The following is a 15,374-nucleotide window of genomic DNA, read 5'->3' as shown; positions in this document are numbered from 1 at the left end:
CTAGACTCTGACAACAGAATGGTGGTTACCAGAGGGGAAGGAGGGAAAAAGGAAGAGCTAGTGGTGGAGGGTGACAGGACATTGGGTGGTAAACGTGGTGTGACACACACGGTGGCTGAGGTGACTAATTACCCCTGAAACCGACAGTGTTGTAAACTGATGCCACCTGGATACAAAGAAGACTCAGTGAAGTGTTCTCCTTTTCGTCCCTGTTCGTTCCAGTGGAGGCCATAGTGGAGTTTGACTACCAGGCCCAGCACGACGATGAGCTGACGATCAGCGTGGGTGAGATCATCACCAACATCAGGAAGGAAGATGGAGGCTGGTGGGAGGGACAGATCAACGGCAGGAGAGGTTTGTTCCCTGACAACTTTGTAAGAGTGAGTACAAAGCGAAACCCTTTTCCTGTGTCCTGTGTGTTCTACTAACCAAAGTGTGGGGGCCCTTGAGGAGTGCCTTCCTGGGACTCCTTGAAGGGATGAGTTGACCACTGGTGTGCTCTCAAGAAGAACATGGAGAGCCTTACCTGTTTGGGGAATACCTGTTTTGAAATCACTTTCTTAAGATACAAACTATGGATTGCTTAGAAAATGCTGGAAAAATGTAAAGCTTGTTAAATTGTATTATTTCAGCACTTATTTATTTGCTTTGAAAGTTTAAAAGAATGTTACCCATTTCCATTCCTTTCAAAATGGGGGTGAAACTCAATTTTGACCCTTTCAGTCTAGTACCAAATGAATTAAATGCAGAATTCCAATTTAGCTGTTTTCCACCTTTGTAATCATATTTTTTTTTGATAGGAGCAATATTATTTTTCTTTCCTCTGGTATGGCCAGCAGCATTGATTAAAATCTATTCTTTTCAGTATGGTTTTGAAAATTATGTCCTTTGCAGAGGTCATCTGGGGATAAATTACAAAAATCCAGTATGTTCATATTAAGAAATTGCATTACCACATAGTTGTAAATAATAGTTGGAATTGGGTGTAAAAGGGTCACCTAGAGGTACTTCCCCATGGGAAATACCATATAGATCTAAAACGTTCCTGTACCCTGAACTTCCTGTTTGATTCTGGAGAGGACTAGATTGTTCTCTGTGGGAAGGGCTGGGTGCAGAGATCCCCAGGGCTCCTGCTGTAGTTTCCATGGCATCAGTCCCTTAGACCTGTGGTTTCGGGGAGTAGGAGGCATGGGGGCTGCTGGGTCTGGAGAAGCAGGTGTCCCCCTCAGATTGCCTCAGGGGCTCCATGGGAAGGTGTTATGAAAAGGTGCTGGTCACGAAAACCAGTGCTGTGCTCCCAGCTTCCAGGCCCTGGCCCTCTCCCACGCCTCTCGGTCTAGACAAATAGGAACCCAGTCTAATCTCTCTTCAGAATCTTGCCTCAATCCTGAGAACAGTTCTTTTTTTTCTTTCTTTCTGGTGTGCATAAAGCTGCTGAGAGTTTTGTTGGTAACATGCTGATAAGCATTGTTTTCTGTAAATGGCTGTGGGAGTAGAGACTTTATTTTCTTGGATTACAGTTGTACCTAGCAGCTCTCCTCCTTTTTAAGAGCTGGAAAGGATTATGTGTGGGCCACCAGGGATTGACTGTTGATATGTAAATGGGGGTTCATTCGTTTGTTAGTTCAAACAAAACCTGCAGATTTTGGACAAGGACCATTTTGGAATATGAGCCAAATTCTGGTGTGCAAGGAGAATTTTTCCAGATAAATAGGGGGAAGCTTGGAGTGAAGATGAGGCAGAAGGTGTGCCTTGGGAAGTGCAGAGGCTCGTAGGGAGGAGGGGAAGGCTGTAGGAAAGAGAAAAACTGCAAAATTGGGGAACACCTGGAGAAGGAGAAGGGACTATGGTATCTGTTTCATTTCGAGGGTAGGCCCTGTTTTATGATCCTTTAATGCAGCCTGTTTGCTCACTACAAGCTGCCAATCCACAGACTCAGGGAGCTTGTGAGTTGGATTTTGCTCAGGACTATGGATGGCTGCCCTGTGGTGTTTCTAGAGTGGTGTGCAGTAGGGCAGGGAAGTGCAGGGTAGGGAGATCTCAGGCAGGCTTGGAATCAGCCTTCTACCTTCCTCACTCAGGGAGTATTAAGGGACAGAGAAACTCCTCACTGTGAAAGGGGTATTGTGGACCTGCCCAAAGAAGGGGGCCTCTCTTCCCCCTTTTCCCCCTGCTCTGTCTGTGGGCTGAGTAGTGAGCTCCTGCCCCATGACTTCCTGTGGGCTTTGGCTCAGGAGCATGCTAGCAGGATGTGACAGTGGGAGCAGAGATGATCCCACAAGCTCTCTGCCTGCAGTTGCCTCAGCCTGGCTCTGTCCATCAGCCCGACAGTGTGTGGTCCCCTCAAGTCTTCCACACGCCTTCTGCCTCGAGTCTTCAGGCCTGGGCCCTCTGTGACTCTAGCTCTGGGCCCTGCCTCAGAGTTTCTCTGTGTCTCATACTTTGCAGACGTCTGTTAATCCCACCTAGGATTGCCCTAATTTAAGTGTGCCATCTGTTTCCTTTTGAGAGTGTGACTACCTCATCAGACCATTCTGAGGATTAAAGGAGACTGCGTGCAGTCACTTAGCATGACGTGGGCCGCCTACTGAGTGCGCTGCCGTCCTCGTTACCAGTGAGGAAGGGGCCTCTCCCCTGGCCCCAGCGCCCTTGCTCTTGCCTACACTCCCGTTGCCTCACCTGGGTTAGAACACTTCCAGTCAGGGAAGCTATGTTCCTGGGAGGCGCTATTCCAGCCAGGCCAGAAAGGGTGTGACAGGAGTGGCTGGACTGCACCACCTGAGGCTGTCACATCGGGCAGAAAAAGAAACGTCTGTACTTTCAGATGGCTGAATCTATTTTCAATTCATCACCCACTAGGAATGTTTTAGGCCTATTATTGAAAATCCAGTAGGTGGATGCAATGGAGTTGAACAATAATGAAAACTGCCATCGAGAGTTCTAGAAGCTGAAAATACATCTTGAAGTAATAATACTCACATTGGCATAAGTTTGCAGTTTTGAAAGTGGGTTTACTATTTAGCCATATTTAGCTGAAGGATAATTGGTCCCCAGTTTGAGTCGGGTAATTTGTGGAAGCCCACTGTTTATTTGCTTGCCTTTGTGCCAATGCTGTACTGTCAGCGAGCTTATCTTAAGCATTTTCTTGACTCTTTTATCAGATTCCTTTGAGCATAATGGCCCATAGTGTTGGGTTTCACTATTTTCTCTTAACTTTGTATTGTCTCAGTTTCTCAAGAGAAAACACCAGCCAGCCCCTGGCCACACCGGTGTCAAACAAAAGCCTGGATTTTGCTAGCTACTGGGCTGAGATTTATTAACACACATAAAGTGTCCCCAAGTAGGCCTCATGACCTTAGGGTCTATCCCTCTTTTTCTTTTATTTAGATAATTCATATTTAATTTATTTACTATATAGAGAGAGGAGGGATTTTTTTCTTTAAAAACAAAAAAGATTTATTCACACATGCATACAAGAGCAGGGGTGTAGGCCAGAGGTACGAAGGGGGGGTCAGAGGATTTACCAGGGACAGAGTGGGGAGCATAGCAGGTGGATATCCTGAGATACTGCCAACGGGAGTAGTGGTCGACATAGAGGTCTGCCACACCATGTGGGTCACCGCCTGGCCGGGGACTGAGCCTGTGCTGCAGTGACTTTATAGTGCTGACACTTAACCCCTTAGGCCTCAAGGGGGACCCTTGCAGACGAATCTTCTAAGAACCTCCTTTCCTATCTCTCTTCCTACTTATTTCTTTTGAAATTCATTTTTTTTACCCTTCTTCTTAAAAACAAATAGGCAATTTTTGAATAATATTTACATGGAATAAAATGTTGAAGTCCTAAATATCTAACATGCTGATTTTCTTATGCAAGTGTGCACCCTTGTAACTATCATCCTCATCAGTCCTATTTTTATCCCTTTAGAAAGTTCTATCATGCATTCCCCCCATCATTTCCTTTCCCTTGGGTAATCTATCATCACAGATTAATTTTACTTGTACTTGAATTTCATATAATTAGAATCATGTAGCCTGTGCTTTAATATGTGGTTTCTTTCATATAACAACATGTTGCACACATGAGAACTTTATTTTTGCTACATAGTATCTGATATTTGAATAGGCCATAATTTGTTTATCCATTCTCCTAATGATTAACATTGGGTCATTTCCAGTTTTGGTTTTTTTTTTAAAGATTTATTTATTTGTGCATACAGAACTGGGGTGCAGGCCAGAGGCGCAGGGGCGGTGAGAGGCTTCACCAGAGACAGAGTGGGGAGCAGAACAGGCAGATCAACGAAGTACACTGCTGAGGGGAGCAGCGGGAGGGAGGGTCAGGAGAGGTCTGCCACGCCATGTGGTCACCTCCGGGGCAGGTGGGAATCGAACTCATGTGGAAGCGGCTTTAGATTCTCAGTGCTGTGCTTTAACCCGCTGCGCCACCAGGGAGGGCCACCAGTTTTGGTATTGTATGAATAAGGACTGAAAATTCTTATGCAAGTCTTATGGACACAGCAGCTCATTTCTCTCATGTATGTTCATGTATGAGCGGAATTGCAGCTCTCACTGTCCCTGTAAATGTTGTTCTCTGTTAAAAGCTGTGGTATCCATGGAGGGGGGAGATGTTACACCTCTGGGAGCTGCATCTAGTTGACTGCACCAGAACCTGGCAGTCTGTGTGTGACTGTCCTGTGAGTATACAGCCGAGCAGTCCTGAAGCACAGAACTCTGTCTCCAGGGACCCTTTGATTGATGGGCCCATGAACTGTCAAAGGCTAATTCATAAATGGTTAAAAATAGAAGTAGAGACCATGTTTCAAAATATGATTGAACTCACTTAATGAGGGAAATGGATTTAAAAATCAGTGGGAAAAGGAATGTTCCAATAAGATTAAGTTAGGTACATGAAGAGTATCATGATTTAGAGGGCAATGAAATCTTAACCTGTCGGACTGTCATCTCTACCAGGAAAGAAAAAAAAGAAAGCAGCATATGTTGTTGCTTTTCTTTATGACTTGCACGGGGCTGTAAAATATCCTAATCACGTGTTAGTTAAATCAAGGTACATTTTTAGAGAGAACCAGATGGCCCTATGTGGGGGATGCTTATTAGAAAATGCATCAACATGGCATTAACAGGTCACACAATCATCTTATTTTGCCAGATTTCTGAGGTTTGGATATTTTTCTAGACAGACCATAAAGTGGGGTACAGTAAGAGGATGAAATTCTAAAAGTTACTTGTTTAAAAACTATGGCTGCCCTTCTGGGGTTTCCAGCTGCTGTGTAAAGCAGAAAAACAGCCACCTGGCTGGGTCAGATTGTGGTTCCATTCCTAGGGTTCATTTTTCCATGTTGTTTTTAATGACCAGTTCCTGCCTTTCAAAACCTTCCCCTCAGATCCAGAGGACAGGGCACTTTTGTTCAGCCCAGAACATATAAGCAGCCCTCTCCTGGGTTCTCCTGACATGTGTCCTCAGATAGACATTTTAAAAATGGCCAGTCAAATGAATTTTTAAAAGAAAATACCTCTAAAATCTGTAGCTCAGCCTGACGTGAGTGTGTGTCATCCTGCTGTTGGAGGGGCTTTTGGCGAGTGCCACAGGACCTAAGCCCTTGACATTTTGTTGCTCACAAATAGATATATAGAAAGCAGGAAGCTGTGGTGGGGGTTAAAAGAATATGCTGTTGATCTTTAAATTGATCTGACACTGTGAGGAAGTGAGCGCTTTTCTCTGCCAGTTTATGTGTGTGTTAGGTAAAAGCGTACTTCACAGCCTGCAGGCCTGCCCGTGAAGGTTGAGGTGTGTTTACGCATAGCTTGCATGTCCTATGCTGAGGTAACAATTTTCAGCTTGGTTTCCCATTGCCCAAGCTTTCATTTGCTAAGTGGTTTAGATCTTTTGTTGGCATATACAGAGCCCCTTTTTTGCTGTTTGTGTAAAGAGGTTGATGAATACAGTTTTGTTTTTTTTTTTTAATCAGTGAGGTGAGAGGTTGGGATTTTGCGGAAGTGCCTCACTCTGAGATCTAACTCACAGTTACTTTGGGTTCTTGGTTTAAGAAAGAATCACAAATTGACTTCAATAAGTGGTAGAGATTTCCAGCTGTTGTTCTATATTTAGAGACACTGAAGTAGGTCTCTTTTTATCAAATACCACTTTAACAAAAAATATGCTTTCAATCCAGTGGCTGTTATTTTTGTGAATTATAGGGAAGATGTTTCTCTGAAAGGATAGCAGGAACTTACCGAGGTGTGCTTTGCAGTATGCAGACCCTCTTCTTCCTCACCACATTTAGTCGCCACTCACTTGGCTGAGTGCGTCAAGGGAACATTTACTGGAGTCCACTACGTAGTAGGCGCCAGAGGCCATAAGTACAAACGAGACACAGTGAATGGAGTGCTGTGTTGTCACAAATGGCAGTTTTAGCTCCTGTGACCAGGCCTTCCATCATTCTGTATCTGGAGAACATGTGCTAGAGTTGTTTTTGCAAAGATATTCCTGATTACAATGCCACTTGAAAAGTGTTCGGCTGGATTCATCAGGCAGCTCCATTAGAACCTGCTGAATAAACCCACAGTTATCATTTGGCCCTGATTGCTGTGTTACTTTATGGAATAATAATGATGGCATCCTGTTCCAGATTTGCTGACGGCCTGGCCCAGTGCTTATAATCTACTTGTGTCTGTCTGTGTCCAATGACTAAAACGTATTGCGCATTTACTACTTACTGTATGCCAGGCCGGAGGGAGGCTAAGCCCTTCACATGCTTTATCTCCTTAAATCCTCCTGGTACTCTGTGGCACAGGTGCTGTTTTCATCATGCCCATTTTTCACGAGGGGTAGCATTCAAGAAGCATCTCCAGGTTAAAAGACTTCCCCTAAAAATTATTATAAATCAAAAGTCTAATAAACAAACAAACAAAAAATGACTTCCTCTGGTCACGCCAGCTAGTGAGGAGCCCTGGGAACCCGGGCAGTGGGCCCCAGAGCCTGAGCGCAAGCAGACAGCGTTTCCTGGGTGTCCTGGAAGAGTGACCCTTTGCTGTTACTGCTGCACACATCCCGCCTTCCCTGTGTGTCCAAGCTGGGGTCCCATCCCTGCCCCCCTCTGAAGTAAAGCTCACAGTCACTTGGGTGTTCTTGTTCTTGGTTTAAGAAATAATCAGAGGCCCTCCCTGGTGGCGCAGCGGGTTAAAGCACAGCACTAAGAAGCTAAAGCCACTTCTGCACAAGTTCGATTCCCGCCTGCCCCAGAGGTGACCACGTGGCTTGGCAGACCTCTCCTGACCCGCCCGCCGCTCCCCTCAGCAGTGTACTTCGTCGATCTGCCTGTTCTGCACCCCACTCTGTCTCTGGTGAAGCCTCTCGCCGCCCCTGAGCCTCTGGCCTGTACCCCAGTTCTGTAAGCATAAATAAATAAATCTTTTTTAAAAAAAGAAAGAATCAGAAATTTACGTCAACAAAGAGCATAAGGTAGAGATTTCCAGGTTGCTATTCTGTATACAGAATCATGGTTTTAAACTTATTTCCTGAATTTTAAAGGATTCTGTTCATATAATCAGCCATTTTAAAGAGAGAACAATCTTTGCCTGGATTTATGGGCCTGTGCTGCTTTTTTCCTATGACTTCTGAAAGCGAGGCTAAATAGTTGAAAACAGTTCATTTCATACTTTGTAAGGAAACTTGATATTTTGCAGTATTCAGGATTTGCATTTCAGAAGGAGCTCGATTGTCTTTTCTCTCAGGGGTAAATAACCAGATGTGTGACTCTGTAGTTGTTCCCCATCAGGGCTCTTGAAAACCACCAGTTTCAGCTCAAATTATTCTTTAAACTTTGAACATACACTTTTCTTATAGAAAACAGTATCCTAAGGCTAATTAGCGAACTGTTAGTTGCTCCTATAAGAAAAGTCACACTAAGGAAGGGTCTGGAGTCACTAAGTGCAAGCACGCAGCCATCAAAGCCCACAAAGGCCACACCATTCACGGACTCCTCGGCTTTGTCATGGTCGCAGTACAGGAAGCGTTGTGTGCGAGGGGTGTCTTGTGACTCAGGCGAGCTGTCCCTGACTGGGCTGCTCTTGGTGATTAAGCATGATGGAGCCTTATTCTCTGAACTGAATCTGAGCTTTGAGAGGGGCTTTGAAATGATGTGTTTCAACCCTAAGCTTTCTAGTTGGCCCAAATCCGAACCATCTAGAATGTTGCTGTGAAATGGCGTTACTGGCCATTGAAACTTGTAGAGGACGGGCTTCCACAGGGGCCTCCATGCCAGTGGGTCTCCAGCTGGCCCTGCTCCAGGTGTAGTGCAGTGTCAGAAGTTTGGAGTTGGGGTAGGCCCCTTGGGGCATTTGGAGAAGTGTAGGCCATTCTGCTGCTTGCTCAAGTCTAGTGCTCCTTCTGCGCAGTGCCTTTGACAGGGCAGCACCATCCTTTTAAGTCTCATGTCTTTTCTCAAACATGTGGATTGGTAGCCTATAACTTGCGTTTGAAAATATTAGAATGTTATTTCTAAAGAAGCACCACGGAAAACACACACACACACACACACACACGGATGTCTGTATTTGTAATGAAATTATAAAAGAAATTCACTATCCATTCTCAGCCAATACAGCAATATATAAATGCTCAATTTGAATCCATTAGAATTAGTATTCTAATTGTAGAATGTCTGGACTCAGTGATGAATTCTGCCCTATCCTCTCCCTACCTCTGGTAGGAAGGTAGGCAGAATGTCTAAAAATGGTCATCAAGATTTTCCCCTCAAAGCCCCAGAACCTATGAATGTGATGAGCAGTCATTCTAGTAATTGTGTTATTTACATGGCACAGTTGACTTTAAAAAAGAGAAGTATGCCAGTGGCCTGCTCTCATCACATGAGCCTGTAAAGACAGGGAGCTTTGTCTCTGCTTCATGACAGAAGAGGAAGTAAGAGAGATTCAGACATTGAGGAGGACTTGCTACTTGCAAGATGGAGGGGGTTCATGTGAGAAGGAAGAAGGAATTCGAGGAGCTTATTAGAGCAGAGAGTAGACCTTGGCTAGGAGTTAGCCAGAAAACAAATCTGAGACCTCCAGCTGCAAGGAACTGGATTCTCTTACGGAGCTTGGCAGTGAACCTGTGGGATCCTGAGCAAGGAGTCAGTTGAGCCTCCCTGGACTTCTGACCTGTAGGGTTAACTGTGCGATAAAATATTGTTTTAAGCCACTAATTGTGTGGCTTGAAATACAGATAGCAAATGACCTGGGGCATGCTGTTAGTGGAGAGCAGCTGGGGAGTCTGGAATTCTGTACCCTTTGTGGCCCAGGCAGCCCGGGGCAGTTGTCCCCTGTTGTATTGTCAGCAGGGACCCAAGGGGGATCTGGACTTCTACTTCCTGCCTCAGCTTAGCAGGAGGGTGCCTCCCTCTTTCCTTCCCACTGGAGAGTGGGGAAGATCCTGGTGAGGAGGGCTCTGGGGAAAGGGATTCGTGAAAGCTGATTAGGATGCCCTGGGCAAACTCCTGCCTGACTCACAGGTGCGCCTGTGACTTGCTCCAATTCTGAACCAGGTCGTTCTACCCCTGTGCAGACAACCTGGTTGGTGGTAGGTACCCTGCCCTGGGTGCGTTACCACATTCGGTGCAGAACTTTAGGAGCAAAGCTGAGGTGAAGCGGTCTTACACATCATACCAAAATAACACTAAGGACAAAATTAATCAATTAGATTTCTTCAGAGTGAAAACCCTTTTTTTTGAAAAACCCTGTGAAGAAGATGAAATGCCAGATAAAGGCAGGGGGGAGGGACGGGGGGAATTGCTAGCTACTTGTCTGACAAGGAACTTATATTTAAAATGTGAAAAGAACTCTCCATATGCAAAAGTAAAGAAGCCAAAAATCCAGTAAAAATCAGTGAAGAGGGCATACAAATGGGGTATCAGTACATGAAAAGATGTTCAGCATCATTAACCATTAGAAACATACAAATTAGAACTACAGTGAGATATTACTACGCATATACTAGAAGGCATCAGGATAGTTAAAGGATAAGGAAAGCTCCCAGTGCCAATGAAGATGTGGAGAAACTGGTTTTCTCATGTGCTGTTTGCTGGGGTCCTATGTAATGGTCTGGCCACTTAGGAAATAGTTTAGCTGTGGATTCATTGATTGTATCCTTGGATGTTCGTCTGTGTTCACACAAAAATCTGTACAAGAATAGCCCCAAATTAGAAATGGTATGAATGGCCTTCCGTGGGGGAAGGAAACACGCTCTGGCCCTGCCTTACAGTGGAATACTGCTCAGCTGTAAAAAAAAGGGGTGAACACAGGCCACAGCTTAGGAAGATATCAGGGCATCGCACTCTGTGACTAAGGTCAGTCTCAAGTGTCGTGTGTGCGTGTGCACATATATGGTATGATTCCATTGCTGCGTCAGAGTGGTAGAGTTGGAGACCAGATTTTTGGTTGCCAAGAAACAGCGAGGGGGCGGGCTTCTGTCGAGGTAGCATGAGGGAGTTTCTCTGTGGAGGGGAACAGTTATCTTGATTGTGATGGTAGTGACATGAATCTACCTTGAAATCAAGCTGCTTAGAGTTACACACACAAATCAGTGCATGGAAAAGCTGGGGAGAATCAAGTAAGATCTATACTGTAGCTAGCAGCGTGGTAATGCCTGGACATTGCGCTATTGTCGTGTAGGATCTCATTGCTGCAGAGCTGGGTGAAGGGGTCACAGGACTCTACTACTTTTGCAAATTCCTGCGAATGTAGAATTGTTTCAGTGAGTGTAGAATTGTTTCAGCCTTAACTGCACACGAGTATCACTTGGGGACCTTTAAAAAAAAACAGAAAACTCTCGGTATCCAGGCTGTGTCCCAGACCCATCTGTATCTCTGAGCGTGAGCCCAGCATTAGCACTTTAAAGGATTCCTAACTTTTCTTCTTTTTTCCATGGGGTGGAAAAAATTTTGAAACCCCCCTTCTCAGATTCTTCAGTTCTCCAGCCCATCCAGGGTGTCTGGCCATCTCTCTGGAGCTCAGATTCTGTCGTGTGTTGTGATGGTCACCCTGGGGCTTAGGGGTGCTTGCCCCCTGCTTTGAGCGTGCTCAGGGAGGGAATGCCATTCGGCTGGCTGTGGCTGACCCGGACACTGGCTGATCCAGGGCTAGAAGCAGAGCAGGAAGAGGAAAGACCAGTGAAGGAGGGAGGCTGGTGGAGGGCGAGAGGAGGTACAGGCCTCAGAGACTGTTGAGGAAAGGGCCCGGATGGGGATCCCTCCCTGAGGTCTGGTCTTTGGGGCACACTCCTCCCAGGTGGCTCCGACACCCCTTCTGTTCTGGCTTCAGTGATGCTCTTCAGAGTGCTCAGAGCATGCCTTCCCCGTTTACGTCCCCATGCTCTTAAGAGCCTTTCTGGGCCTGCGTCTGTTTTCAGGACCTAACTCCTGAATATGGTCAGCCTGCAAGCCCTGTGTGCTGTGACGCCCCCTTGCTTCCTGACCTTCCACCGCCCACCTGACAGCTCCACGCCCGGCTAGGGCCGCCCCAGAACTCAGCTCCTGCGCTCCCAGGGAGGCCTTCCTTGACCGCCTCACTCACAAGCAGGTTTTTATAAGCCTTGGCTGCGCATTGTGTCTCTCCCTTAGCTGCGCATTGTGTCTCTGCCCAGACCATTCGTCACTCTTGGGGTTTTCAACCTGTTTGTGTGGCTCCTGGGCGACTGTCTCTCTGTCTCTCTGCCCCGCTGGATTGCCAGGCCCTCTGTGTGGCCATGTGTCCTGTGCACAGCGTGCTTCTCCATGTCTGTTGAATGACGGTTCCAGCCGCCTGTGTCTCTCTGCATTTGTGCTTGTTAACAGTATGGGGAGCGTAGCCCTGAGTTTGTGGACAGTGGCTGTGGCCACTCAGATGGCTCGCGGTCCTGGGTTCTGCGGCTTGAGGATTCTGAAGGGACTTACCTCCCTGGCCTCTTGTGAGCTCACGGGGGCCAGGTTCAGAGGTGGCGCTGGCAGTTGATTTGAAGGTGGCACAGGCTTCCATGTTGCTTGCTACTTGCATTCTTTGAACTACATTAGACACCATGGCCTGCTGGCAAGATTCTACCTTGCCTAACACTTGGGGTGTCTTAATGTATGCACAATACAGAAAGCATGTGTGCCATCGGGAGAGGGGAAAAAGCTATTTAATGGCGTACAAAGGCCCAAAATTTCTATAGGGGGAAAGATGCTAGCGTATTAATAGTGGGGTTTTTTCCACTTTAACATTTAAAATTTTTATTTAAAATTGAGAATTCCTTCGTTTATGTTTTCTCAGGGATTGAGGTCCATTCATCCTCCAGCTACTTGTGATTGCGGTAGTTTCCAGGTGTATGGTACTTTTTCTAAGTTGTTTTTAAAATGCTTGTTTTTCAAGTGAATATGAGGTAATGAAAGTACCAAATGAGCTGGGGGAACTGACATATAATTTGGTTTGAATTTTTATCAGGTCTGCAGATATCCGAGTGTGTAAAGATCAAGCGTCTTTATTTTTTAATCATTCAATATATGTCTGCACGCACCTGTATGTAGATATATATTTAATGACGCACCGTTCGTTTATATCCTTGTTCATTTCTCGACAGTGTAGGGTCTCCCCCCTCAGGTGTGGCTCTCCCACCACAGTCCGCTGGGCTCCCCACTCCCCCCTTTCCCCCTCTCACCCCTCCCCTCCTGGGTGGCTTAGATCCACCAAGCTTCCAATCAGCGTCCAAGGGTTGATTTTAGAGTTTGTCTTTGCCTCTTTGTTTGGTTTCTCTATACTCCTCATACAGTGAACCATGCAGTGTTTCTCTTTTTCTTTCTGGCTTATTTTGCTTAGCACGATCCCTTCCAGCTCTAAGTACCTTTATTTTATCACAAATTGGTGACTCAGAGCACTGGTTTTGGAGTCAGGGCAGAGCTCTGCTCGCTTGGGCAAGATAAAGAAGCTCTGAGTTTCATTCATTTATCCGTCAGCAAATGTTGGTCGAGTACTTGCTGTGTTCACGGGATGGGCAGCACATTGGTGAATAGATTAGCCAGCCCTGCCGTCTCTCAGGGAGTTTATTCCAGTGGGCAGATGGCCCACAAACCATAAACATGGCCAGTAAACTAGATAGCAGGTGGAGGGCAGAGCAGGAGAGGAGGAAGTGGGGCTTTGGGGTGGGATTGCGCTTGATGACAGGGAGGCCAGCAAAGGCCTCGCTGAAAAATGTGATCTTTAAGACTTGAGGAAGTGAGGAAGGGGCCTTGTGGGATGGACGCGAAGGCCTTTCAGGGAGAACCCAGGGCATGTGCAAAGACCAGTGAGGGAAAGCCCCGGCTGCGCTATGGAACAGCAGATCGCCATGCGGGAGGGGAGAGCCAGGAGAGCAGCAGGAGCTGGACTCACAGGTTCCGGGGCCCCTGACCAGGTAGGACACTGCGACACTTGAGCTCTGACGTGGAAGACATTGCGGGGGCTCTGAGCACTGGGGTGACTGGCTGGACCATTCTGGCTGTCAGGCTGAGAGCAGACTGCAGGGGACAAGAGTAGAAGCAAAGGCAGCAGTTCAGAGGTCAGGGCAGGAGTTGGGGAGGCAGGGTAAGCAGTCACATTCTGGGTATTTCTGAAGGAGGGCCAGCATTTGCTGACAAGACTGGATATGTGGTGAGAGAGAGAGATGGGGGTGATGGCCCCAAGGTTTTGTACTGAGCAGGGGAGAAGCGTGTTCAGGATGTGGGCTCTGGAGTTCAAGGGCTAGGTCCAGGCTAGAGGTAGGAATTTGGAAGCCCTCCACAGCCCAGACTGGACAACATCACCTGGGGAGGGAGTGTGGCCAGAGGAGAGAAGAGCCTCTCTGGGCACCCGGGTGTGGGGAGTAAAACCCGCAGTGAGACTGACAGGGAATGTCCAAAAGGGGAGAAGAGCCAGACAAGCGAACGTTCTGGAAGACAAGGGGAGAGCTGCTTTCGGAAGGGACTGGAGAGTGATTGCTTGAGTCCAGACCCGCCCCCCCCGGTGGCTTCCAGCATGGGGCAGGAGCTTCCCACTGCTGGGGTGTTATGGGCCCAGGTCCCTGCCCATGGCCAGCTGCCAAGCAGTCTGGGAAGGTTCCTGGCCTCTCTGAAGCAGGAAAGAGAAGACTAATATCCTTGTGTGACAGGTGTTGGGAAAGTCTAGAAACACAGGATAAGTGATATTTGTTGAGTCCAATGACACTTTATTTTGATGAGCAGCAGGTATAAGGCGAGCACACAGCACAAGCTTTTTTTTTTCTTTCCAGAATTAGTTCAAGTATGGACTTTTAGTGAAAACTACTATGGTTTTGACAAAAAAATTAGAACGCTCTTCTCTTATGTCCTACATTCATTAGGTACAGAAATAGCTCTAGTTTTCCCCCATCTGATCACTATTATTGGTTTTTAAATCACGTTGAAAGAATAGAATTGAAAAACAATGCTCACATACCTGCCAAATGTACACATTTTTTAGGCTGATAAATTTTGACATGAAGAAGAGCCAGTATCTCCAAAAAACAGGAAGCAGCACATTCCAAGTTTGTTGCACAGAGTAAATCTGATGCCTTGCATGAAACCTTTACTCATGGCAGTTTTAAGGAGTGTGTGTGCTGTCCTAAGTTTACTGAAGAGAACGAAAAAGAATAAATGGCAGCTGGTTGAACTAAAAATGTTCACTTTTGGAATAAGTTTTCTGAGGCAATCAAGTTTCATGATAAGTGAACTTTTACTTTTTCCATTTTCAACTCATCCATTCAACTTTCACTTAATGGTGACTTTCTCCAAATACAATTTGTTGGACCGTTCGATTTTATTTTTCAGGGTAAGGTTAGAGCAATATACAGGGAAACGTCTGCAGCATGGATAAGAGCAAAAAGGCCATCCTTCCCGTTCCCACAGATAATGCCGCATGCAGAAGAAAACCTGTTGTGCTTGTAGCTTTCTGCTGAGCAATTGTGACCTTGTTCTCCATGACCTTTGAGCCTGGCCCGGTCGGCTGCACTCAGCACGTCTTTATTTCGGCCTTGTGCCAGCTTCCGGAGTGCAGGACTGCTGAACCCCAGTCCCTGCCTTTGGGGACTCAGCTGTGACCCAGAGCAAAAGGGCCTAGTGATTCTGGAAGCTTGAGTCCTGGTGTGTGGATGCCGAGACTTTGGGGAAGTTATTTAATCACTCTGGATATCCACTTATTTCTTCTGGTGAAAAATGGAACCGGCAACAGCCACGCCTACCTCTTGGCTGGTGTTCTTGGGAGGATGCATGCGATGAAGCGTGTAGGGCAGCAAGGTGGTGTTTGATCCATGTCCACCAGTCAACAAATAATTAGCATGACTGTCAGACCGCTCTGAGGGACTGGGGGTATCCCGAAAGCTG

At 46.5% G+C, this 15,374-nt stretch overlaps 1 protein-coding gene across 3 annotated transcripts in view; it reads left to right on the top strand.

Moving 5' to 3' along the window:
• The window catches only part of SH3KBP1 (SH3-domain kinase binding protein 1), a 287,724-nt gene that overhangs the window by 40,952 nt on the left and 231,398 nt on the right, over nt 1-15,374 (top strand). For 2 of the 3 annotated variants that reach the window (XM_012730359.1, XM_004689899.2), the window contains exon 2: nt 223-380. In XM_012730359.1, the coding sequence (XP_012585813.1) occupies nt 223-380 (158 nt within the window). Of the gene's footprint in view, nt 1-222; nt 381-15,374 lie in introns of those variants that run through there. The other variant, XM_012730361.1, reaches the window with a different exon arrangement.

This window comes from Condylura cristata, unplaced genomic scaffold (genome assembly GCF_000260355.1).
Source record: "Condylura cristata isolate star-nosed mole 26May11 unplaced genomic scaffold, ConCri1.0 scaffold00027, whole genome shotgun sequence".
NCBI lineage: Eukaryota > Metazoa > Chordata > Mammalia > Eulipotyphla > Talpidae > Condylura > Condylura cristata.
Note: the sequence above shows the minus strand (reverse complement) of the source record. Positions and strands in the feature narration are given on the sequence as shown.